The sequence below is a fragment of the Schistosoma haematobium genome, chromosome 3 (genome assembly GCF_000699445.3).
Source record: "Schistosoma haematobium chromosome 3, whole genome shotgun sequence".
NCBI classification, from domain to species: Eukaryota; Metazoa; Platyhelminthes; class Trematoda; order Strigeidida; family Schistosomatidae; genus Schistosoma; species Schistosoma haematobium.
Genome location: NC_067198.1, coordinates 30,353,411 through 30,380,677, shown reverse-complemented (window position 1 = coordinate 30,380,677; position 27,267 = coordinate 30,353,411). Strand labels below are relative to the sequence as shown.

The 27,267-nt window shown below is 37.2% G+C and overlaps 1 protein-coding gene across 4 annotated transcripts; it reads left to right on the top strand.

Annotated features, from left to right (window-relative positions):
* Window positions 1-8,193: 8,193 nt before the first annotated feature.
* On the top strand, window positions 8,194-26,547 carry MS3_00005491 (uncharacterized protein). 4 transcript variants are annotated; one of them, XM_051213566.1, is made up of 6 exons: window positions 8,194-8,284; window positions 9,131-9,500; window positions 14,164-14,237; window positions 15,956-16,144; window positions 18,453-18,572; window positions 22,635-23,144. In XM_051213566.1, exons 3-6 carry the CDS (start codon window positions 14,183-14,185, stop codon window positions 22,892-22,894), a joined length of 624 nt encoding a protein of 207 aa, XP_051069556.1. In that variant the 5' UTR covers window positions 8,194-8,284; window positions 9,131-9,500; window positions 14,164-14,182; the 3' UTR covers window positions 22,895-23,144. The 4 variants fall into 4 exon arrangements, with proteins under 4 accessions (XP_051069556.1, XP_051069557.1, XP_051069555.1 ...); XM_051213564.1 differs by having other exon boundaries at window positions 9,131-9,324; window positions 22,635-23,103; XM_051213565.1 differs by lacking the exon at window positions 9,131-9,500 and having other exon boundaries at window positions 8,194-8,304; window positions 22,635-23,156.
* Window positions 26,548-27,267: the final 720 nt, after the last annotated feature.

Here is a 27,267-nt window from a genome sequence, read left to right as displayed (position 1 = left end):
CTTTTCGATCACACGACTTATCTACCTATCCGAATACGACTTATACGAATCTTCGCACTAGGCCAACCAATGACGTTCAACCGGTGTGGGCAGTTTAGTGTCCTTATTGGTCCTATGTCCTACGAGCCCTTCCACTTGAGTCCAGAACAAGATACCAGCTTCCGAATCAGAGCAGATCAGACCAGAATCAGGCATACTTCGTTTATATATCAATCACACAGACCGCAACGTACCATAAAATAGGAAATAATATTGTACACAAATAAGCCCAAAAAGTGGCTGTGGATGTGGGAGGCAGTAGTTAATAAACTGAACATAACTTAAGAACCGTAAATCGTACAATAATAAATTATAGGCCAAAATAAAGCTTGTCATAAGAGGGATATAAATATACATAGTGTAATTGTTGAGTAGTTATACAATAAGAATATTAGTCCATGAATAGTCCTCGGAAGTTACCTGTAATTTAATCTCCACTCGGATATAACACCTCCCCCTTTTTTTTTGAAAATTCCAACTTTAGATTCTGATTAAAAAAAAAAAATTATATGTGACTTTAAATTCCTCAACATTCTCCTCCTCCTCGAAATAATGTTGGGTCCTTATGGCTCCAAAATACAACTAGTAGGACTTTATTTAAACCATGTTTCTCGTATTGACTGGAGAAGCCACTAAAAATGACTAGATGATGATGAACGGCCTTTGATCTGAGTTCATTATTTTCAAATTCATTATGAATCTCGTTAGCAGATAACGAGTCATTAAGAAAGTCAACGTCTAACAGAATTAAATTAGATTTTTGGCCATCATTCGACTCAGCTGACATATTTCCCTCATTGTTATAAGATGTTTCATCAAAATCATATGCATTATTCTGAGAATCAATATCTGGCACACTGTCATTAGAAATGGGATAAGTTGACTCAATATAAAATTCTGTCTTCCGGTGATTTTGAGTAACATCTGGTACAATTTTGTTCATCGTGTTGCTCCAGTTATTTTCTGAATACGAGTCACCATAGCTTTCTCGACTAGTAGCACGTGGACCACAATTTTGTTCGAGCTGACGTTTATTTTCGCAGCTAGACAGTACCAGTAGTGTTTCATTTGATTCTGGACTCTGGGCATCATCTACAGGATCTGGCTTCTGATCATCTGGTATTGTCACAACTTCATGTGCATTTAACACAATATTTTCTTGCTCTGAGCTGGACACGTTACCAATATTACGTTTCCCTTCTGGTATAGAGGGATTTGAATCCTGCACAGGATATGCTTCTGAAATGTCCATTACTGCACCATTATCTGCATGATACATAGATTTCTTATTTTCTGCTTGAATGCAAAGTCTGCCCAAAACTGTTATAAATAGCTCTTGTTGCAAGGCAAACATTTTCTGCTGGTGCTGTAATATTAACCGCAACTGTTCGAAAGAAATCGACATTTTTTTTTGCCAATAATATTAGCTCCAAAAATCACCGGCAATTATACAGCTAATTTATTTCCAAAATCTGAGTCACCACTTGTATTATTATTATTTCTTTGTTGCCAAAATCCCCGTCGCCAATTGTTATGACCTTGGATCGCTTTTACCCCGTGATACTTGTTATGACTTGACCTTGGTCTGTGTAGTCTAAATTATGACCTTGACGCGTTAGGCTGAGTGGCTTAACCTTGAGTCTAATACGCGTGAGTTCGATTGGGGTAGAGAGAACTATTCTAAATCCTGATTGGTTGGCAAGCACGCGAGTGAAAAAAGACAAGACAGTTGGAACACTAAACTCTGGATTCTCTGAATTCGGATTACTACAAAAATGTACATGAATAAATAAGTGCATATCTTGACCACGACGTAGGATAATTTGGAAAAATACAGTTATGCCCGAACAGGGAATTAGGGTAGAAATTATAGTGCAAAATATAATGTTTAAATTACAATATTTTTGGAACAAAAAAGGGTATGCTAGTGAATGATACATAGAACGAAAGCTCGTGTTATGTAGAATAAGATAGGGACAAAAATAAATATAAGTGTTTTACAGGTTTTGAATGAAATGCAATAACGTCCCAAGAAAATAGCTTTCGTAATTGTCTGGGCTTCTTAATTCCCCGTTCATAACAGTTATGCAGAAAATTCATTGAGGAGTTTGGATGCAGTTCACGAGGATGGGCACAAGTTCGGTCAATGTTTGTCCTGTGGCAAGTTGCACTCTTTTAATTCACGTAAATTTCGTAACTGTAAGTGCTCTAAATGTGGTGATATTGGACATATTCAGTCAGCCTGTAATACTAATGTTCATCTTATTGCAACTAATATTAGGTCTTGTAATTCTGATTCTACTAAGTCGAGTATTTATAATGATGATTTATCTTTATCAACGATTGCATAAGACAGTGTAGAGTCACATAGCAGTTCAGAGTTAAATGAAACTCAGAATTCTTGCGAGACAACAGTTTCTGACCAATCGATTTATCAGATTTCTGATGTTATTGTACTAAATATGTCTTTTCCTAATGATTCACATATTTCTGATGAAATTTTTCACAAATCTGAAGAAAATATTTTGAGTAAACAATTATGATCGAAAACCTGATGTAGTTTTGATAGATGCTGATTTTTCTGATGATCCTTTACTCTGCAGTGACATTCTTAATAAATTCGAGGAAACTATTTCAGAAAAGTCAAGCCTTGATGTCATACCAATTATTACTTGTCCCCACAATTCATTTGTTTCTTGTGGGAAACTTGTTCAATGCGAAGCACGAGTATTAAATGAGCTCGATTTTGATTACAATTCGGATGATTTCATATCAAATGCTGTTTATCCTTATCACAAAAACACTTCTAATGTTTACTCTAGTCAAAGTGATAAATATGTTTTGAATGAAGTCACATTATCTGTAAATTGGGGATATAAAGATCCAACATTATTTCGTGTGGGGGGGATAGTGTTGAGAAATATGTGCTTAAAATTCTAGATAATGGTTTCGGCATACAACTGACAATCGATTGTATTTAACACAAAATTACAGGACTTGTTAATAAAATCTAACAATCATAAAGTAATGTCCACCAATTGTCTCGAAATGACTCAGACTTCATTGTTCTTGCATTTTCACACAAATCGCATCCTGTTTCCATTCTTTACTGTTTGATCCTCTTGTCTCTTTGCTGCCAGGCCTTCTGTTCACGACTAACATCATATACTACTTATGACAATATATGTAGCACACACCACAAAATGAGTATTCACAACGAAGAATGCGTCAGTGAAATAAGTGCTGTTACGGAACGTGCCAAATACCTGACTATTTATTTATTTATTTGAACACATATATATTGGTACAGGAGTGAGCCAAATATATATGCGCCACACAAAACAATGAGAATTTGAAAAGAAAAAAAATGAGGAACGTAAAAAATAATTTTTTTAAAAAAAACGATAATGAAGAGATTGGTGTAAGGGAGTGTAGTAATAATCATAGTCATAATAGGGGAACGGAAAGGTACAATCAGAAGAAATCTTTCAGTTAAAGAGGAAACAACCACTTTTATGAAGAAAGTAAAAGAAGGTTGTGGTGGACCAGACGATATATAAACGCAAAAAGTATCAACAAAGTTAATAAAAAGCAATAGTAATATTATTATATATCAGTTAAATGTTACAAATACAACAAAAATGGGACTCTACTTAAGTTCACCCAAAATGATGCGTGTTCGGCTTTAATCTGGTACAATAAATCCACAATTATAAATGAGTAATAATTCCAATGAGGTAAATATGACTCCAGTAAGTTTCTTTGGCGCAGAGTGTAATAGAAATGGCACAGCATCTAAAATGTGGATAATACTCGATTTAGAATGCGATTAGCTCGATAACGCGTGAGAATAGAACAAGGAGCGTGTGTGTGTAATAGTGTATTTGCGAACAACCAAAAGTGTGTCACGCTATGTTAGTATAACAACGGAAAAAATCTTCAAGGTCATTTACTAAAACAACAGGTACAATCATTTAATGATAAATATACATGCGGTGAGAAATTGACAAAATAAATACAAATAACATTGAAAACCATTTACAAAATAAGGCTGTCAGGCCTATCTCCACAAGGTTACAGCAGGATCGCCACTGGCTTCTATTATGAGCCATATCTGATGACGTCTCTAGCCACTGTGTAGCACCATCTCTCGGACCCCAGCCAGGGAGTCGTGAAGGACCAACACAATCTAGTCCTATGCAGCTTTCTTTCATACCACGACACCATGTCATACACTGCCCACCTCTCCCCTTTCTCCAACCAGTCCCACAGTCGGCAAATAATGCACGACGTGGAATTCTCTGGGACGACGTTCGTAGAACATGTCCAAGCCACCGAAGTCGGTGTTTCAAGATGGTGACACCAATTGGATTATCGTCTCTGTGCCCGAATACACGATGCCGAACCTCTGCATTATTGACATGGTGTTGCCACCGGATGTCATCAATCCTTCGGAGACAACGATGATCAAACACAGAGAGTCGTCTAATATCCTCAACTCGGAGAGGCCAGGTTTCACAAGCATAAAGAAAAACTGCTCTCACAGACGCGTTGTAGATCCGAACTTTTACAGTCAGACTGACATCACGAAGGCGTCAAAGGTGGCCCAGATTGGCATAAGCCGTTCTGGCTTTCACTATACGTGCATTGATCTCATCACTCACGCCACCACCAGCACTTATGCAGCTACCCAGATACACGAACTTCTCAACTACTTCTATCTGCTCACCATCCAGGGTGAGTACAGGATTAGAATCCTGCCAGTCTTGTAGAAGTACTTTGCACTTTGAAGGTGCAGATCCACACCGCCATTACCTACATCCATCAGAGCTGTTTCCAGAATGTCATCGATGGCAAAGTTGAAGAGGATTGGTGAGATTGGGCAACCCTGCCTAACCCCACTGCTCGAATGGGACAATGGAGAGAGGTGGTTGTATGCCCTCACTCTCCCTGAGGTGTTTGTATATAGGGCCTTTAGGATGTTAGTAAACTTCTCAGGCACACCCTTCTTCAATAGACAGTCCCAGAGAACAGTTCTGTCCAACGAATCGAAGGCAGCCCTTATGTCAAGAAACACTACGATTGTTGGCCTTTGATAAGTATGGCGGTGTTCTGACATTTGGCGTTGGGTGGAGATATGATCAATACATCCTCGACCAGAACGAAACCCAGCCTGCTCCTCGCGAGTCAATCTTTCTCGGGTTTTGAACAATCTACGAAGTATGACGGAAGCCAATAGCTTGGACGCAATCGGAAGTAGACTTATCCCCCGATAGTTTTTACAGGAACGACGTGAACCCTTTTTAAAGATAGGGACAACTATCGACTCATTCCATGACGTTGGTACACTCTCTAGTTCCCAAACCTTTGTAAACAACGTCGTCAATTCCTTAGTCAGAGTCACCACCATCTTTAAAAAGAGGCGGAGGTAAGTCATCTGGGCCAGGTGATTTGTAGCGCTTCAAGAGTTGGAGTTCCTTGCGAACTTCCGCCTCATTTGGTGGATCAGTCGTCACCGGCCATAGAGGGCAGGACAGTCTGACCGATGTTGCCGGAGCAACAGGCCAGTTGGACTGCCCATCGTCCAAGACGTCGATGGATGTTAGTGATTGGCATCCCATCATCCTCGTAGATTGTTTCGCTTACACCAGACTTCTTGCTGCCAGTGGCTCGGGTGTGTTGGAAGAGCTTCCGGTACTTACCAGATGCAGCTTCTGCCTCCAGTTCATTAGCACGCTCCGACCACCAGGCTTCTCGGTCCTTACGCAAGCCTTGCTCGATTTCATTACGTAACAGTCGTCGTTTGTGGTCAAACTCACGGTTACCCGGAGTAGACCGACGGGCTTCGATGAGTTGTACGGAGCCTGAAGAAACTCAGTGCTTGTAAGCGGGACGTTTTGCGAACCCCAACTGAATTTACTCGCCATTTTGATGGTGTCATGCAATTGCAACCAATGCTCATCTATACATTTCGGTGGAATGGTAGCTAGCCTAGAAGCTAGCTCTGTTTGATACTTACTAGCAACAGAAGTTGCAACCAACTTGCTAACATCAACCCTTTGGTGACGGTCACTTCGTTGGCCACTGAAAAGTAAGGTAAGATAGGCGCAGACCAAGGCATGATCGGAGTCTAGATAGGTACTCCAAAAGAGAGGCAGTCCTGTACACAACCATGCCAGCGGTAACTGATCGCGATGGGATCAACCTGAGTCCAGTCTTGAGATGCAGAGGGAGGACGCCAGGTGGCACATCGGCGATGGCTGTACCGGAAGTTAGTGCTAGTCAAAAATAGGTTGTGGTCTGTGCACAGTTTCATTAGACGGTCCTCGTTATCTGTCCTGCGACCAACAAGTCTCCATCGGCCACGTAAACGACTCTCTTTGTGTCTAGACGTCCGACCTGAGCATTCAAGTCTCCGGCTAGTACTGCAATATCTGTCGAACAGTTGACTGGTGGTAGAATTCATCCTTGATTGCATCCGGGCTGCAATCTGTCGGGGCATAGGTGGAGATGACGGAAAGACATCGTTTCTCACGCCGATTTCTTCTCACTTTGATCGAACTTTCTAATCTAAGAGCAAATAACCGACTGTTAATGGGGATCCTATCGATTAGTGCTGCTTCTGCTCTAGCGCTTAGTGCGACACCAACGCCAGCAAGACCAGACGAAGATGCCACAGGGTCCCCGGATAAACGCACGTAAAACAAGCTTTTCGAAGCGACAGATGGAGATCGAATTTGTAGTACTTCACCAGAGTCTTGAATACGGGTCTCGGATAGACAACAAACATCAATAATAAGACTTCCTAAAGACATAGCCAGCCCTATCTGTTGTTCGACCTGCATAAATGTGAGAACGTTGAAGGCAGCCAGTTTGAATGGTGCACGTGGTTTCAGAAAAACTGCTCCAGTATTCGTATTCGGTGGTAACATACAATTTTCAACCGGACAGTGACTCGAGAACGTTTAGATACAGTCGAATTTCCACCATAGACGAGCTGCTGTATAAGTCGAAAAAGATAAGTATAGATAGAGTAGGAATAAAAGAGGGTGAACAATGATGTAGTAAATAATAATAACAATAGTAGCAATAATAATAGCAATAATAATATTTGAATCATTTGAATGTTCGTCGAAGCAAGAGAATTAGTTTCCATGATCGTAGACAGTCCAGTTCGTTAATTGTGTGTGATATTGCTCGGGTGCCCAAACCGAAGCAGGTGGTTTTCTTAGGGGGCTACACCCTGAGCCTTTGACCCAATGGTCTGACCCACAAGGCAGTGGAGCATCGTAAGGAGATGCAGTCCCATGGTAGTGGGTGACCGAAAATTGGTTCATACGCCACTTGTTCCCTCAGGATACTGGAGCCCATGTGCACCATTGGTTTGGGATCTGGTTAAAGCTCCGGATATTCGCTTTTCGTCCCCTCATTTTCGTAAACAACACCCCTGCCACGAGAAGGCAGTGAGTAGGACTTCCCTGGCAGAGGCTTTATACGCGTGGCCGTGTGAGAGTATTTCGAGAGGGAGGGCGAACCCACTCCGCTCTCGGCCATACCAGGGCATCTGGGAAAAATAGACAAGAAAAGCTCTCATCCGGTTGATACGTATTCAGTAGACTTGTATTGGCACTGGATTCTAACCACACAACCCTCAAAGCTGATCATGAGATAACTGGGAAAATAGATATTCAACATGTAACACCAAGAGAATGTCAATAATAGTGAATGCAGGAACATTAATTCAACTGGATGGCATGGCTCAGCCTTGTAGGCGTGGTTCCGTTTTTCCCATCAAGTAGTCATTAAGTGGAACGCCTTACCTGAACAAGTGTTATCAGCACTATTAGTGAATATTCTCCAGAAGAAGCCGAACCTCCACTGGAAAACGAGCTGCGAGGATTAACACAGGTCTTCAAACCTACTATCCTTATTACTGAGGATTGAAGACTTTTATTGTTAACATCTTGTTTCACCTTTCTGTTGTAGGAGAAATGTCACACGGACTATACCATTCCATCGTCAGTAACTCTTTTTTTGCCACTAAATTAAACTGCCTGAAGAACATCTCCTTTTCTAATACCATTATACAATACTTGAAATTTGAGAGTTTTGCCATTGGGAATGTGTACATGCTGAAAATGTATGCGCGTTGTTATTTCCAAGGTCATTAAGGACAAAGTTCGTTTAAATGGACCATCCAGTGACACTATACGATGTAACTCATTTCTAAATGCTGTTTACGATGGTAGATCAGGTTGATTGGGTGTAAATACATTAAGTAGAGTTCTGTTTTTACAAATAAGTGAATCTTGTTGCACTTATAAGTCGACTAATCAACCTGGATCCAGGTTCGATCTAATTAGATCAATCCTCCCTGATTTTAATTAATTACTACACCGAATGTCAAAATCACACTTTTGAAGTTATTGTAGCTCCTTGCTTTTGTATTTTGTCAAAAGCGGAATGATAGGTGTCTGTATCCTTGAATTCATTTAAATGACTGAAATTAATAGACATGTATGCTAATGCATAAATGTCTATAAATTTTATTTGTGGCTATAAGATGAATGATACATATATGCAAATCAGATTATTAGAAGCATCTGCTCCTGATGCAGATTACGATTGAAGTACATATTGCTCATTAAGCGAACTTGGTACTATCCCATGTATGGTAAGTAGTGTTTGCATGAATAAACGGTTTCCTCACTTTAACATCTACTCGCAACTTTCTTCTCGGTTCCTACCTATCGTCTGGTTTAAGCTATAAAACCAACGTTTGCAACACTAATATGTTATTTAGCTTTCTACTGTGGAGTAGTTCGAGGTGGTCTCTGTGTAGTGTCCAATACAAACGAATAGGTAACATGTATGTAACAAATTAGCGTAAGTCGCAGGTTCTTGGTCTCTTGCATTTGGTCATCGTATTTGCGCCAGTTAACCCTAGTATAATATACGTTTCAGGGCATGCTATGTTGACCTTTACTTTGTTATTTAACAAATAAATAATAGGGTACTGCAAAATAATTATATCCAACATTTATGTAGTTCATCAGTTATTATAAGAATACTACATGTCTTGGTTCTTTAGGACACAATATTTGTAAACATTCTATCACGACTTCCGAGAATATTTAGTGGTCTTGGGATAGCTTGTATATTCTTCGCAATTTTCTATCACTTCTATGGCTCATATTCTCCGCTGTTCATACAACATTTTCTCCTGTTTGGAAAGTCGAACCCTCAGTATTGTGAATATTTAAAGTATTCAAGAGTTCCTAAAAGGTAATTCTGTAGTAATGTGTCCTGTTTCAGTTTGCTACACTTCAGAATTAGTTTTTATTGTTCCCCATTAATCATTGTCAAGTGTTTTACACAAACGTGTAGCTGTGACTCTTTTGCAAATGAATATGTTAGTATTTCTTGAATTCCCACCTTCATCCACACAAAAAATGTCAAGGGTAAGATAAATTCTTTACCTCTGTTTTTATTTTTAACATAAGATTAGTGTACAAACCTATACGTACAGACAAAAAGAATACCCTTACTACGGACTTTTTTTAAAGAAAAACTGATTGCTAAGATTTGACTTGATAGTCTCAAATAAATTGAGAACTTGGCGTATCATTCATGGTATTAGACATAAGAAATTTATTTTCCTACTCATTTTAATATTACAAATGTATCTTATTATCATAAGAATCTCGGCTGACCAGGATGTTAAACTGGTATTTATTGAATTGACTTGGTAATGTATTGTACACATCAGAAAATCAGTCAGGTACAACGTAGAACCAAGCACATATATACATCGGTTCAAGTTTCCATACATTAACACAAGATGAACAAATTTATAGCACTTAACACAATGGTGGTAATATATAAAAGATAGATTGCATATAAGGATATATAATGAGACAACTACTTAGTGGTACTTCCAATCGTAATTGGATTACGAATCAAGTGAAGAAGAGCAACAACGTGGTCTTATCAAAAAGTGACATCATCTCATCAGTGCCCGCTTACATATACACAAATTTACATACATGTAGCTTATGAATCACCTTAACCGAAATGACATGATATTGATTTATTCAGACTTGTTTTTTGATTGATTACGTAACATTCTTGTTGTTCCGTTGTACTATTTAAACGGATTAACTTTTTATTTGGTTATTTATTCTCTGAATAAGTGGCTTACACTAAGTGACGAAATGTCAAAATCCAAATTTTCCACTCATTGGGATATTAGAAATATATTGTTTATTTAAAATGGAAAGAGGTTGTTGTATTCCCTCAGTCTGCCTGAGGTGTTTTTATAGAGAACCCTCAAGATTATAGCAAACTCAGACACACCCTTCAACAGACTATCCCGGAGTATACTTACTTACTTACGCCTGTTACTCCCAATGGAGCATAGGCCGCCGACCAGCATTCTCCAACCCACTCTGTCCTGGGCCTTCTTTTCTAGTTCCATCCAATTCTTCTTCATTTTTCTCATGTCTGTTTCCATTTCTCGGCGTAATGTGTTCTTTGGTCTTCCTCTTTTCCTTTGGCCTTGAGGATTCCATGTGAGGGCTTGTCTTGTGACTCAGTTGGGTGCTTTCCTCAATGTGTGTCCTATCCACTTCCAGCGCTTCTTCCTGATTTCTTCCTCCGCTGGGATCTGGTTTGTTCTCTCCCACAGTACGTTGTTGCTAATAGTGTCCGGCCAACGGATCCGAAGTATTTTGCGTAGACAACTGTTAATAAACACCTGAATCTTCTGGATGATGGCTTTTGTAGTTCTCCAGGTTTCCGCCCCATACAGTAGAACTGTCTTGACATTTGTATTGAAAATCCTGACCTTCGTGTTGGTTGACAGTTGCTTTGAGTTCCAGATGTTCCTCAGTTGTAAATATGCTGCTCTTGCTTTGCCGATCCGCGCCTTCACATCTGCATCAGATCCACCCTGTTCATCAATGATGCTACCCAAATATGTAAAGGTTTTTACATCTTCCAAATCTTCTCCGTCAATTTTAATTGGATTGGTGGATTCTGTGTTGTATCGGAAAATCCTGCTTTTCCCTTTGTGTATATTGAGACCTATTGCAGCTGAGGCTGCTGCCACACTGTTCGTCTTCTCCTGCATCTGTTGTTGCGTTTGGGATAGAAGGGCCAGATCGTCTGCGAAGTCTAGATCATCCAACTGCATCTTAGATGTCTATTGTATCCCGCGCTTCCCTTCAGACGTTGACGTCTTCATGATCCAGTCGATCACCAGGAGAAAGAGAAAGGGTGAGAGTAAGCAACCTTGCCTAACACCGGTCTTCACTTCGAACGACTTTGTCAACTGTCCTCCATGCACAATTTTGCAGTGTAATCCATCATATGAGTTCTGTATGATATTGACTATCTTCTGAGGCACGCCGTAGTGTCGAAGAAGTTTCCATAGTGTTGTTCTGTCCACGCTATCAAATGCCTTTTCGTAGTCAATGAAGTTGATGTAGAGTGATGAATTCCATTCAATTGATTGTTCCACAAGCATCCGTAGAGTTGCGATTCGGTCTGTACACGATCTATCCTTACGGAATCCTGCCTGTTAGTCACGAAGTTGGGCGTCTACGCAGTCCTTCATCCTGTTTAACAATACCCTGTTGAAGACTTTCCCCGGTATTGAGAGAAGAGTGATGCCCCTGTAGTTATCACACTTGCTGAGATCGCCTTTCTTCGGTATTTTGATCAGAAGTCCTTCTTTCCAGTCTTTTGGTACTTGTTCCTCATTCCAAATCTTATTGAAGAGAATGTAGAGTATCCTTGCAGTTGCCGCTACGTCTGCTTTTAGTGCCTCTGCAGGGATGTTGTCCGGTCCTGCTGCTTTGCCACTCTTGATTTGTCTGATGGCCATGCTGATTTCTTCAATTGTTGGTGGGCCAACATTGATTGGGAGGTCCGTGGGTGCTGCTTCGATGTTGTGTGGGTTCAGTGGAGCTGGTCGATTCAAGAGTTCTTCGAAGTGTTCTACCCACCTGTTTTGTTGCTCTTCAATGTTGGTGATCACCTCGCCTTCCTTGCTTTTCACTGGTCGTTCTGATTTGCGGCAATTTCCAGAGAGTTTCTTTGTCGTGTCATACAGTTGTCTCATGTTTCCTTCTCTTGCAGCCTTTTCCGCCGTCGTTGCTAAATCTTCCACATATTTACCTTTGTCGGCTCTAATGCTCCTCTTCACTTGTTTGTTTACTTCTGTGTATTCAGCTTGTGCTTTGGCTTTTTCTGCTCTTGTTCGGCTGGTATTGATTACTGCCTTCTTGTTCCTCTGGAGTATAGTTCTGTCCAAAGAATCGAAGGTAGCCATGATATCAAGAAACAGCGATGGTTCGCCTGCAGTAAGTAAGGCGGTACTACGAAATTTTGTGTGTGTGGGGGGGAGTAAATATATGGTCGATACACTCACGACGAGAACGAAAATCAGTCTGGTTTTGGATGTTTTGAAGTATGACCGAGGCTAATATTTCAAACACTATCGGAAGTAGTCTTACCTCCCATTAATTGAGTCCGACGACTGTCTTCTTATTCCAAGATGTTAGAGCACTCTATTCCCCTGAGCTTTCCTAACAACGTAGTCAGTTCCTTAGCCAAAGGTTCTCTATCCTCCGCAGAAAGAAATAAGTTTAAGTTTTCTGGGGCTTCAGGAGTTTAAGTTCCTGGCGAACTTCCGCGTCGTTATGTGATCAGTCATCACCGGCCGAACTGCTTTCCGTAGAACTCCGTCCATTCTTCAAGATATCACTGAATATATTTTATTGGCATTACATAAGCTTCATACATTGCCTCACTAACACCAGACTTCTTGATTGCAGAATTTTTTAACGTAAGAATCTGTGCTTATTGTTAAATTCGCGGTTAGCACGAGTAGACCAACGTGTCTCAATGTGTGAACCACCCAGTTAGCAATGCTGAGGCTAAATGAAGGGTATCAGTTAAGGTTGTTAAATCGATTCGTGAGATAATGAATCTTTATTAACTGGGTAATATGGAAATGTATTATGTATGCTCATCCACCGACTATCTGGGCATCCAATTTTTGCTGATGTAGGAATAGGTTGGAAAGAAGCTATATGCTCCCGAATCAAACGTTCCATCAGCTCGTCGAGTCATTCACTAATAAACGGAGTCGTGCAGCTAAGTTCAAATTACGTGGTTGGTTTCTACACGACTCGTAATAGTCCGAAATGGTAGGAATATATTCACTCTTTGTCTTCGCTTAGATCCCAAGTTTTGTATATTATCTTACAATCTTTTTTCATCCTGAAGACTTCTTGAATTATATCTTTTTCCTTTTCTGGTGCTACTCCTACTACTCTAGCGTCTCGCTGTACTGAGATAGTGTGGCAGCGTGGACAAATGCACATATATACCAGGTTGTATGTCGCATACGAATGACTGACTGAGGTCTAGTGTTGTTTAAATAAGTAATCCTGAGTTGGACCTTCAAATGGTGTTATTCATTTTTTCTTAATTCGCCGTTTTAGAGAGTTATAGCATCCCAACAGTTTTTCTTTATCATTTAGTATTCATGAAGATGGCTACCTCAAAGATAGGTTTCGTTGTAGGATAAAATCACACGAATCTGTTAAGTAATTCATTTTCGTGGTAACTTGTGACCTGTGGGATGTTCAGACTAAAAACTTCGTATTTTGGTATAGTCGCGTTTCGTTCACGTGCACTAATTCTAAATTCATTAGTTAATATTTCGTAACATTAATCAGTTCATGATATACCATTATTACTATCTGTTATCTTTACTTGCTGATATTAAGTTAAATAGTTTGTCAAGATTTCATGACATCCATTTCAAAGCCACATTTATGTAAATTATGGATTTCCATTTTTTTTTTTACCAAGTATTCTACTTAAAGATGTTTTATCAAAAACTGGCATTGTTTTCGGGATTGTTTGCATTCGTACAGCTGTTAGTATCTTTCTCACTTCGTTTGTCAATTTAGTTAATCATCAGGTATTCATTAACAAACTAAAATTGTTTCATATTTTTACACGTAATCATTTCTTTTTCTCAAATTTCTCCGGTCAATAAATTAACTATATGCGTATTTATAAGTAATTGTATCAAATCTTTCTTTACAGATGGTTTAAATATTTTTACATGATTGGTATATTCTCTACATTATGTATCCTACTGGTTGAATTATTTATGCTATGTAAGTGGATTTAACTTTGTTTCTCATACCCTTATATTTTGTCACTGTTGCGGCATACTTGTTACCCAATCCTTGTATTGTATACCACAATTATTTTGTAGTTGAATTCATGAGTCGATGTAGGCTAGACTACCATTTAAAACCTGGAAGCACTGTACTGCCGTTTCGTCCTACTATGGGGCTCCTCGGAAGCGCTCATACACAACCCTGCACTTACTACTCGAACCCAGGACCTACGTTTTTGCGCGTGAACGCTTAACCACTAACGTACTGAGCCGGCATTCAACGGTGTAAATGCCTAACTTTAGTCGACCCATGAATGGTTGCACAACCATTTATCCATTGTCTGAGGTAGATACCTGTCATTAACACCGCTGAATGCCGGCTCCGTGGTTAAGCGTTCACGCGCGAGACTGAAGGTCCTGGGTTCGAGTAGTAAGTGCGGGATCGTGGATGCGCACTGCGGAGTCCCATACTAGGACGAAACGGCAGTCCAATGCTTCCAGGTTTTCAATGGTGTTCTAGCTTACATATTTTATGAATTCAACATTTAAAATCACTACAGTCTTCACAAACCTCATTCTGATTATAATTATTTTGTAAGCATGCAACCAAATGAAGTTTTTCATGTTGCTGAACTGACTACTCTGATTTTAGGTACCATAAATGGATAGTAAAGCACAGTATTATTGCGAAATTTATCTATTTGCTGTAAACTTTGCTATTTACTTTTTGTCATTATACAATAATTTTTTCTATTATTATGTAGCAAGAGGTTTAATTAATGAATAAATATTAAACTGTTTTAGTTCTAATTATTAAAAGTGTAATTCCTTTAATGTATCCTGTTCAATTTTAATTTACTCATGTCTCATTACGTTTGAATGACCTAAAGATAAAAATTAGTTTGGTTAAAATATTAAATATGTGTGCTTTAATTATTGAATCCGGGAGGATGAAAATATTAATTTATGCAATTAGTTCCCTTTATGAACTTAAATAAAGCCAGAACAGATATTTATGCATCAATGTTTGTTCTGGCCTTATTTAAAATAATAATTACTTGAGTATGATTTTCGTTCAGTTTACTCTCATTGTATTAATAAATTCAGTCTGATTCTTGGTCCTTGTTTAGTTTGGCAAATTCTGTAACTAATTACCACAAAATATGTTTGATAAATAACTGAATAAACTCGAATGTAAATCAATCTTCTTTGTTCCCTACGTTATAAATCTTCCTTTCGTTTAGCTGGAGCTTGGAGGGGATAGAGCTGTTGTAGTTACGAGTTATCGCCAATGTCACAAATATATCAGATTTGTTAAGCAATGTAGTTAATTTAGAAATCATTTTTGTCGTAAATTGATTTCAATTGAGAAACAATTTAAAACCAGGATCCATTGGAAATCTGTTTCGTTCTGTTTCATAACTCTTCATTTGTGTGCGCTCTCAACTCCACTCAAAATCGTATCCTTGAAGCAATAAACCTGGATCAAGCTCATGGTTGCAGCTGCAATCATTTTGAGTTATAGTACCAATCCCATCTACAAATTACTGTCTCACCCTTGACTTGTTTAACTCTACCAGTTATAGTTCCTTATTTGAACTTCGAAAAACTCTTCTCAGATCCGATCACTAGTATGGACATAATTATTCATTCAGGTAGCTTTCTATTTTAAATCTTTCTGAATTTATATAACTTCGAAAATCTTTTTTCTAGTTTCAGTACTCAACAAAACCATAATTTCTGTTTTAATCATATATTTGGTACATGTTTCACGTCGACTGTATGAGTGCGAATACGTTTCCGTATTCAGTAATTCTCAAATGAGTTTCATGCACTTTTTGATGGGTATTGGATTCTATATTGTCGCTCCTAGTTCAATTTTGCTTTCTCAAAGTAATGCAGGTAATTAAAACTCATTATTTTGTAAACTTTGTATGATTAACTATGTATTATCAATTTTTATCTCTAGTTAACTATTTTATTATCCTTTATTGCTGTTCAGTAGATTCCAGTTATTCGTACGCAGTATTTCATTTTCTTTCTGCTTGTACTTTTTTGTTGTACAGTAATGTACCATGTAATAATATACGAATTTTATAAGAATCTAGTTGGTTTTGGCAGTTACCAGATAGTAGTTAGTAGGCTTTAAATATAAAGACTATTTAGTGGCTAGCCTAATTAACTTTTAATTATTCGGTCAGAGATTCGAACCACGTTTCATCTATTTCTATATGAACTGTCAATATATATCACTAATCTTGAGACAGAAAGTGCTACTGAAAGCCGAGTACGTTTATCACAATCTGGTTAATGAGCTACACCAACCTATTTAATAAAGTTAATAAATGTTATATTGATTCCGAAGATATCCCGATTATTTTTTTTGTCTGTAATTATTGTGTAGTTAAATAGTAGATTCTTATAAACAGTGAAATCGATCTTATTCACCACTGTTTTTATTGCTTAATATTGTTATTCGTGCCTCATCAAAAGTTCAGTTCGCGAGATTTTATTATTTGAGTTTTGTAACTGTGCTATGATAGTTGGATACTGTTATAACTTATGAACTATGTGCCCTGTTTATTGTATAACGTAACGATACCGCCAATTAGAGAGCAGTGAATTTATCGATCGGACCAGCGACGCATAAAACCCGTACGAGCAGTCTAGAGTTCTTATTGGCCCCGCTTTCCGCCTAGCCCAGTCAGTCAAGTCCAGAACACCAATCTCGGCCTATGCTATATGAATCACTTATTTCAAACATACTGGGTTTATATACTGGCCAGACAGACCACATCATACCATAAAATATGAAACAACATTTGTACAAGAATTAGCCAAATGTGGCTGTGAATGAGCGAGGTAGTAATTAATAAGCAGGGCATAATTCAAGGTTGGTAGATCGTATAATAATAGCTCAAAGATCAAAATAAAGCTCATAATAAGAGGGACATGAATATGAAAAGTTTAGTTACTTAACAATTATACGATAAAAATATACGCATATTATTGGCCCATAAATGGATCCCAAAAGTCACCATTCTTCATTCTTATCGGGACATAACAGATACCAATTAATTAGTTTATACTACATGATACTTCAACGTTCAGTTACCACATAAAACAACATATAGCAGATGTCAGGATGAGTATGTTTAATGTAATTCATTGTAAAAGTAGTGGAGTTAACCTGCAATAGAAATAATCAATGTATTAAGTCTACTTGTATGTCTTTCAGCAAGCTTTTATTCCTAGGGAGCATGAATTTTCGCAATAGTCGTATCAACATAAAGACCTCTTGAAACAAGAATTTTTTAGAGTACAAAACTTGTTTTCGACAAAGATTCAACTAACTGTAAACATGTTGCCCAGAACTGGTTCTTAAAACATATTAAAAAGCTCCGGTCGCACCACCTCTTTTTTGGTAGGGTGAAGTTCAAACTTCATAGAGGGTTGCTAATCTTTAAGTGGGTCAAGATGTCAGTATCATAGGCACTTAATGTCTAATCTTGACGATTTATCACGCTGTATAAATTAATGTGTGTTCAAATTATAAAATTAGAGTATATATATCGTCCTGTCGCTATGTGACATTTTCATTTAGATTAGAGCAAAAATTGGAATTTGCATTTTATCATTATCTTCCATCGTCTAAGTCTGTTGCCATATGGATACCTAAATTAAGTACTTTAGTAGAAGGACCAAAATTAGTTAGAAAGCTTCCATTCGGTAACTGGGTTGGAAATATATGTTCACCTCACTCTTAACTATGTCTTTTTCCCTTAGAAAATAAGGCCAGATTTTCAACCAGTAGAATATCTCCATTTTCTCAGAGTTAATTCAAATCCTAATCGATAGTGTGTGCTCATCAGCATCTTCCACTTATCATACCTCATGTCTGTCAAATTTGTTCGATGTGTCACGTTCAGTATATCTTCTTGGAGCGTCTCCCAAACTTGAGTAGGTGTTTTTGCATGTTTGTAGAGTTTCAAATTAATGGTTTACATATTCAAATTTTAACCGTCTCGTTTTTGGTTATGAATTCTGTTCCCCCCCCACATATTTCTTTATAGTTCACCAGATTTTACGTAGAGCATCCATACAGTGAATGTCGCTCAGCTCTAGTATAATCTTTACCTGTAGATTCACTATAACATTTTATTTATGTACCTTCATTAATTTGATAATTTAACAATAACTTATCTTTCAGCTGAACGATCATATTTGACTATTGGCTTATTTAGTGTTCATATGTTAATACTCCAGTATTTGCAGGATTTGGTTTTCCGACAGTTAGCTGCCTTACGTTCAGGGAAAAATAAAAACTCAGGTAATTTTCACGTAATGCATTTTTCATTTAATATACTATTTATGTACCCGTGATCTCACTATGTTTAGATTTCTGTCCGGATGATTGAATTTCGTGAGCATTCGACATTGATTGTCTATTGCTAGTGCACGTCGCTGACGGGTGTTAATCAGTAAAATACTTGGGTTTATAAGGATTTCCAGTCAATTACCTCCAACCACACAAACAATAGGCTTGTTTAGCGTTTTAACATTATCTTATGTGTAGATAAGTCTGAGAAAAGCAACTACAAATTTGACCACATCTTCCCATCATTTCGAAGCTTTTAGTTTAATTAGCTACTGCAGCCTGTCTCTATCTTTTCGAAGAGGTTTTCAGTCGATAATCTAAATTATTTTACATTGTTACACCGAGTATCTTGCGTCAAAAACTTTCATTTCTCAGCAGTCAGTTACAGACTAAAATTTTTTCTATCTATCACTCATTCACGAGAAGTGTACTTAAGCTTCAAAGCTAGTCTTGTTTCCTCTTAGTTTCAAATATATAACGCTGTCAAAACTGTTATTTTATCTGTGCGAGTGACAGTCAGTGAGTACCGCTGTATTCAGAGTCTAAATTAACTTAATTCTACCACAGATTTGTTCCTATAACTTCACTTCTTAGTAACTAATTTCTGATAGATCGTGTTATTTCCTTGTTCCATATTTGATGTCACTAAAAATATTAGCAAATAACTCAAACACAGTAGTTGTTATTTGGAATATATTCGATTCTTTACCGAAATCGAATCTTGTAGAGAGTTTTGTGTGAATTTTATAATGAAATGCATTCACCATTAATTGTGATGAATAAATTAATAAGTAGTCTAATCGAGATTTATTGATCATTTAAATGGATTTGTTACATTATTGTAATAAGGAACGATATTTCAACACAAAATAAATAAATCTTGAAATAATAATCGGAGTAACTTCAAGGTGGCCCAAGGTTTTTTTGTAAAATAATTATTTCAGTTCACTTACTGCCGTTTAAAACTAATATTTTATTTATTGTATGTTCATTCATTTGATAGCTGAAAATGCACTTTATTACTTATCGAACAGTAAGTGTAGGATTTAATTTGTCCTAAAGATATACTACTAGAACTGTGAACGCGATACTGGCGATCCCAGAGTCTATGTGGAAGTTATGGTCAGAACAAGGACAACTTGGCTTTAAACTTTATCTGTCTCTACACGTAAAAAAACAATCCGATTAGTACAATAATTAAAGGAATTATATTCATTAAGTGGAACGCACAAGTATACCGACCAGTATTGCTTGTCTTATCGAAATGAATAAAAATTATGAATCACACTAATAGGATAATAATGTACTTCAATTGGCAAGTCACATGCAACAGGGTTAGTCTACAGACCATATTGACGTGGTGGGCGCTTAAACCACGATTTCCTTGGTTAGTTACGGACCCTAAAGTAATAACATCCCAAATTTATCATCTAATACAATATAACAGCCAACGACAGATTATTAGTTCACTCTATTTTGCAGTATATTTCTGAGATGGGAGATAAAAATCAACTTGTTGCACAAACTGAAGTGGGTAGCCTAATGTTCAGATTTTGAGACTCATGAGTTCAATATTTAGTAACACTGCGAACATTAAATAATATTAAATTAGACTCTCTTGAAAAATAAGCCCACTGTATGTTTGGTATTTACACTGCAGTATTATATTTCTAGTGTTCAGAATGTCCAAATTCTTAAGAATGTATTTCTTGTTAACTATTAAACTTAGTATTTTTGTCACCGAACCTCTCTGTTATTGCTTCGTTTTTTCACTTAAAGAAACTTATCAGCTTGTAATTGTGTTAATACGGTAGATTGTTATCCTATTTTTAAGAAGGCAAATACATTTCTATGCAATAACTTTACAAACACCTGGTTTTCTCTAATGGAAACAAATTCTGTCATTTAAGATTAATTCCCTTTGAATTAATTAAACCTCGATAAGGCTGAGACATAGTTGTTTTTTCTTTCATTATTTGCTTTCGTTAGTCTGATGAATATTCACTCAAATTATCAAATAATATCATACATATGCTTTAAAGAATGCATTTATTTATTGTTATGCATGAACGTGATGAAGTTCTCTTCATTTTGAAGTGGTGAATCGGAATGCACAGTTTGCATTTTCACTGTGTTCAACTCGTCTTTACCGTTCCGTCAGCTCGGTCTTTTCAGTTGCGATTGAATGATTGCCATGAACTCCGTAGCTCCCTCATACATACCTCCCACGTAATCGAAATCCTTCGATCTCTTACTTTACATTCATTGACTATTAGTCAATTAACTGTGTTACAAAATGCAGTGAATATCATTTTAAATTAATAGCAACAACATTTCTTCAACGCATCGTAATTAAATTAAAGAGTGTTTAAAGCTGTTATTCTTCACACTTCAGAAGTTGATAATGAATAGATTTTCACATTCTTGAATTAATCTAAGTAGCTTTTGAACAGATTAATTCACATAGACTAGCCCTGAAGTTAAGCAGGTCAAGTTAAAAGATTAAGGAATTTTCGGATTATCAACTTGTTTATAAATGTTAGTTGACTTCTTAGATGTACAGTGACAGTTTAATTTCTCACTATTTCCATAGATGATATCTAAATAAAAACATTTTCATCATATGGCATAATATATGACCAAAGTTTTTATGCTTTATGTTGAAAGTACAGTATTTTTCGTTTATTAATTTTTCTTGAAGCTATTTATACTTAGTAAAATACTCTGATTTTAAAGTTTAGGAGTTTTCTGCATTAAGTACTAAGGTTTACCGTTATCCATGGCTTTATTGATTGTTCTTGTAATTCGGTAACAATTTAAAACTGAATTCATCGCTTATTAGATTCATATATATGTGACAAACTAGTGTCTAATATAGTATATTCAGTATTTGAGTAGCAGTAAAATCCAAAATAGAGAGTTTTAGCGTTTTTTAACGAGTTAGTTTTCTACGGAATGGGGTCGCTAACCCCGTGCCCAACCCGCCTTCTTTATCAGGGCTTGGAACCGGCAGTAGCTCCAGAGGGGCTCCAGGCACAGTTCAGAACAGAGAGTGGTCATCTGCGATGCTAAATATCAGCAAAGAGAAATTACAAATCCTTACTAATACACAACTGTATTTGATAATTAGTTATCTTACTTCAAAAACGTTTTTGAATCATTGATTAGTTATTTTATCTCGCATACTTTATGATTTAAGATGAAAACCAGTAAAAAATTGGTGATAAAGTAATTAACCAGCTGGTGTTACTTGTTCTGAACTCTTGTTAAAGTAACATTTGCTTTAATTCAGTATATTTTCAAAATAGTTTTATCAATAGACGCCATCAACTGTAAACTTGGTCACTATGGTTACTGATGATTATTGGTAAACACTTCAATAATTCAATTAGAAAAATGCTAATTCACACAAATGATCGAAACGTAATGTATATGGAATTTTTCTGTCAATTCAATCTTTATCATTTTCTATTTATCTAGTTCTTGGAGGTTTTAATTTATTCCATCCAAAAAATATCTTAAGATTTATAATAAATCTTTTATAGACTTTTAGCTTAACTCTAATAGTCATGTGATTATGAATTATATTTCACTAACTGGGTAATTAAAAACACATCGGTGTAAATGACATGGTTTTATGTAACACGATTACAAGCTTTTTGTGATATAGATGGTAGAATATTAGAATTGTTCAGTTCACAAAACTTATTACATTTATATGCTTAGTATTTATGTGTTCATCTAGCAAACTAATCGGTGAGCATTAGAACTACCATTAGAATATAAGCCAGCCAATGAAAATCAAATTACCTGACTTTGCAACGGTCTTATTGGGAAAAAAAAGTATGATAAATTATTTGTGAATTATACTTTTTGGCTTTGGATATTCTGCATGTTTCTAACTCATTGAAATAAAATTAGAATTCACTTAAACTATAGAATTCAATTTTTTTCATATTTTTAAATAGCTTACCAACGTTTCGCTTAATTAAAAACATTTATTGTTGTTTTTAGACAACTTATCGGAGAAAAAGTATTATCCACCCGAAGGGAGCATGTTTTATTGGGTATCGTGCCCGCACTACATACTTGAAATATCAATCTACTTATCATGTCAGTTATTTATTACACCTAAATGGATACCATTTTCGCATATATTATTTTTCACAATATGCAATCAATTATGCTGTATATGGCTAAATCATAATTGGTATAAAAATAATTTCCCTGAGTGGGCATCTAAACGTGCTATGCTGATTCCTTATGTATGGTGAATATAAAAATGTATGTTCACTTCTCTCTCTTAAACATAAACATCTTGATGTAAAATATTTTTTAGTTAGTGTTAGACTATTCATTTTATTCAACTGACTACGCATTATCTAATATTTTTTATGTGATTGTTTTCCGAAGATGCTCCGTTTTGTGATATTTTTCTTTTCTATTCGAAAAGTTATTGTAATGTAAGTACATTCTTCCTTAAGAGCTGTTTTGAATTAAGGAGAACCTATCAAAAGAAAAGCTATTAATTATTGAGTATTCATATTTTAGAGATCACAGAGATAATTTCGTCAGACACTCACTAATGTGCTTCGTGGCAATACATCAATGCAATGGCTAATATCGTGTTATTAATCGGCACTGTGTATATTTCAAAACATCTCCGAATAGTACACCAAACCAATGTGGTGCATCAACGCCACGTAAAACCTGTAAGTTATAGCAGTATAAAACTATATTTCAAGAGTGTCAAAGACCACTTGTAGTTACTAAACTGTAGGTGCTTTCCAGAAATGCATTTTAATCTTAGTAGTGACCAATATAAGCATAAGTTGTTATGCAGTAAAGTGATTAGAATGTTTGGGGTTCATGAAAAAACCAGTTTTCTTAGTTTAAGAACCCGACATCTTTTAATAGATTTATCTAAGAAATATTATGCCCCCTCAATCATGCTGCTTAGACACATTTCGTACTAAATATCCGATTGTCTAGGCACTCCTCAATAGTTGTGATCCGTAGGTATTCTTCGTTTTCTACATTTCTGGGTATTTAGACCTGGCACATGGTTTGTTTATTTAAAGTCAAACTCGCAGCAGCATCACAAAGGCAGTCCATAGTGCGTGAACTGCTCTGCAATTTTGTGTAAGTCTGCTCCGTTTTCTGTTAAGTAATTCCATCAAGACAACAGTTTCAGTGACACTTGATGGTCACGATAAGTTATGCCATAATCAGGCATTTATGATAAGCATGGGATTTGATTCTGTAATGTTATAGCCCCATCAGTTGGAACTTATGACTTTACAGTCATATGTGTTGTAGTCACAGTTGCCTGTGTTTTCAGGAACAACGTTATACTCTATTCCCTACCTTTCGTCATAAGTTTTGAAATAATAAGTGAAGAGACGAAATCCTCACCGAAGACAGGTACTGACTGGTAATTTCAAAGAATATATATAAGGTGAAAGGATTAAGTTGAAGCAATAAGATTTGAAATTTAAAAGGTTGTAATACATGTATAGACTGTCTAAATCGTGCACTCAATAATTGTTAGCCCTCAATTGGCTATATCCGTTTGAGGATTATGGCACGACTCGACATAAAACACCTATCCTTTATGGCTACCTTGCGATTTTCATACTCCTATACTTCTACATGGAATCAAGTAGGATTTTCTCGTGACCACCATTGTCTTCGTCCTTGTTTGTGTTTGGGTCGATCCATTGGAAGTTTCTTGAGTGGCCATTTTGCCCGATTTTGTCCTGTCAAGTTTGTATTCGTTTTTTTCTCTTTTTGGACTTGACTTCGTAAGGCCTGGAAAGCTTCGAGTTTAACATCCTTATCAATCACCAATGCAGAAGATGAGGGCTACTCAAGTTGTACGGGAATAGTGCGGGTTAGCTGACATCAAGGTCATACCTCACAATACCTAGGGTGCACTACTGTTTCGTTGTATATAGGTACCGTGGCTACTTTGATGATTGTATATAGACGTTACTACAGAAGTGTATTAATAAGGATAGGAGGAATAGAGTGCGACCACCAGCGTATCGGCGAGTCAGTGGCGTGCAAACTGATCCGAGCTGGTTGACGAGATTTGCTAGATCGTTCAACACAAGCCATGCCTGTTGGGTGACTAGACTGTGGCTCAGTGACATTTTGCTATCCCTCAGAGACAATCGAGGGTTTTATAACTCCCTTGCTAGCTCTGAACGATTTAATATTATCCACACAACGTATCTCAGACATCAGTACCTTATTTATGGCCATAATTTGGACTTATGTGCTTAGTTGGAAAAATCTATTTGGAGGAAAGCTATTGCCTTATACTTGAGTAAAATCTATTCGAATGATTGTGGACAGAATAAAAGGAGCGTTCACTTAACGGACTTCCATATCTAGTGGGAGTAGATCATCAGGTAGGAACCTAGGTATTTATGTAACCTTTTCGAGTTTCATTGTTTTATGATGGAACAGAGGTTTCTGCAAACTCACTACTGGAGATTAGCCAAATACATCTATGAAAAAAAAACATTGGTAGATACCCTCAGTATAGCAGATTTAGCAAGTGAACAGGTTTTAACAATATGTCTTCATCTGCTTCAGCGAGTCTTTAAACGACTACTGGACAAAAATCGAACTTTTACAGCACTAATCGTCTGTTGACATTTGGATTTAACGATTGACCGACTATGTAATACGGTCTACCATGGATAAATGAATGAAAGAGATTCGTGTAGACACTGTTGACCAAGACATGATTCACTTTAATTTGTACCTTCATTAGTTACACAATTACCACGACCTACTTACCATTTCCTTCGTATATTTTGTACGAACATGCTTCCAGTGGTGTCATTTTGTGGCTTCCAAGTCCTAGATGACTTTCTCTTCGTTCAGATATTTTGCTTCCCTGTGATCACCTCAGTCATACTGCTATTCAATGAAGATGTTGGTAGGGCTGTTAAAATTTTGGGTCCTTCAAGCAATTTTAGAATATTTTGGGTGCGGTTTTCTTATTCAACTTCGGTAAACCATTACGGAACAATAGTTGTGATTTTTTACCACTTGAGTCCGATTGTTGTATAAACTGGACTTTTTATATCTCCGCATCTTTCTCACACAAGCTGTCTGTAGTTCCAAGCTTGCTCTTCAAGTCCCATTTTGCTAGTGATTTGCAGATGGTGTATCCATCCACTACCATAATAATGTTCAGCATTTGAACTTTAATGAATACATGATAAATTCCTGAAGCGTAGTTTATCTTCTAAACCACAGCATGTTGTATATTTACGTAGCAGTAATAACGAACCAATGCCTTTATCCAGTACTCAGTAAATTGTCAAGTAAACAACTACCTGGAAGAAGTCTGTAACTTGCACTTACTATGCTTGTGGCAAAATGGGATAGAATCTAGGTATATGACAGTATTAATTTGCGTATGTTTTTGGTAACCTATGTGAAGCATTTACAAGTTCGCAATAATCAGGTCAGTAGTTCCAGTGTGCATTCAACAAATTGGTCATAGGGGGCACAATATTTCCACACAAGCGTATACACAAGGCTACATGGATCTCACCGGACCACACTACAGAGAACCAAATAGATCATATTTGCATCAACAATAAATTCCGAAGGACGATGGAAGATGTGAGAACCAGGAGAGGTGCTGACGTAGCTTCAGACCACCACCTAGTTGTAGCCAATCCAAAACTGAAGCTAAAAAAGAACTGGACAAGTGGACAAACAGCACTACAAAGGTTCAATACAGCCTTCCTTCGAGATACTGACAAACTCAACGAATTCAAGATAGCTCTCAACAACAGGTTCCAAGCCTTACAAGATCTACTGAAAGAAGAAGAAACTACTATGGAGGACAACTGGAAAGGCATCAAGGAAGCATTAACTTCAACGTGTCAAGAGATTCTGGGTCTAAAGAAATACCATCATAAGGAATGGATCTCTATAGAAACACTGGACAAGATCAAAGAAAGGAAGAACAAGAAGACAGCAATTAACAACAGCCGAACACGAGCAGAGAAAGTCCAAGCACAAGCTGAATACATAGAAGCAAACAAGCAAGTGAAGAGGAGCATTAGAGCCGACAGGAAGAAATACGTGGAAGAATTAGCAACGACGGCAGAAAAAGCTGCTAGAGAAGGAAATATGAAACAGCTCTACGATACAACGAAGAAACTATCAGGGAAATACAGTAAACCAGAGAGGCCGGTCAAAAGCAAAGAAGGCAAGCTAACCACTGAAATTCAACAACAGCGGAACAGATGGGTAGAATACTTCAAGGAACTCCTGAATAGGCCGGCTCCAATGAATCCACCGGACATCGAAGCAGCACACACAGATGTTCCCATAAACGTCAACCCACCAACGAAGTAAGAAATCAGAATGGCCGTCAGACAAATCAAGAACGGGAAAGCAGCAGGACCCGACAACATAACAGCTGAAGTCAGACATCGAAGTAACTACAAACATGCTTTACCTTCTATTCAAGAAGATTTGGGAGGAGGAACAAGTGCCGATGGACTGAAAAGAAGGGCACTTCGTCAAGATTCCAAAGAAAGAAGATCTGAGCAAATGTGAAAGCTACAGAGGCACTACACTGCTGTCAATACCAGGGAGGGTCTTTAACAGA

Coding starts and splice junctions, on each gene's coding strand:
- MS3_00005491 (XM_051213564.1), top strand. Junction 9,325..14,163: donor TATTCAAGAGTTCCTAAAAG/GTAATTCTGTAG, acceptor CTTTCTTTACAG/ATGGTTTAAATATTTTTACA. Junction 14,238..15,955: donor GGTTGAATTATTTATGCTAT/GTAAGTGGATTT, acceptor TCTTTTTTCTAG/TTTCAGTACTCAACAAAACC.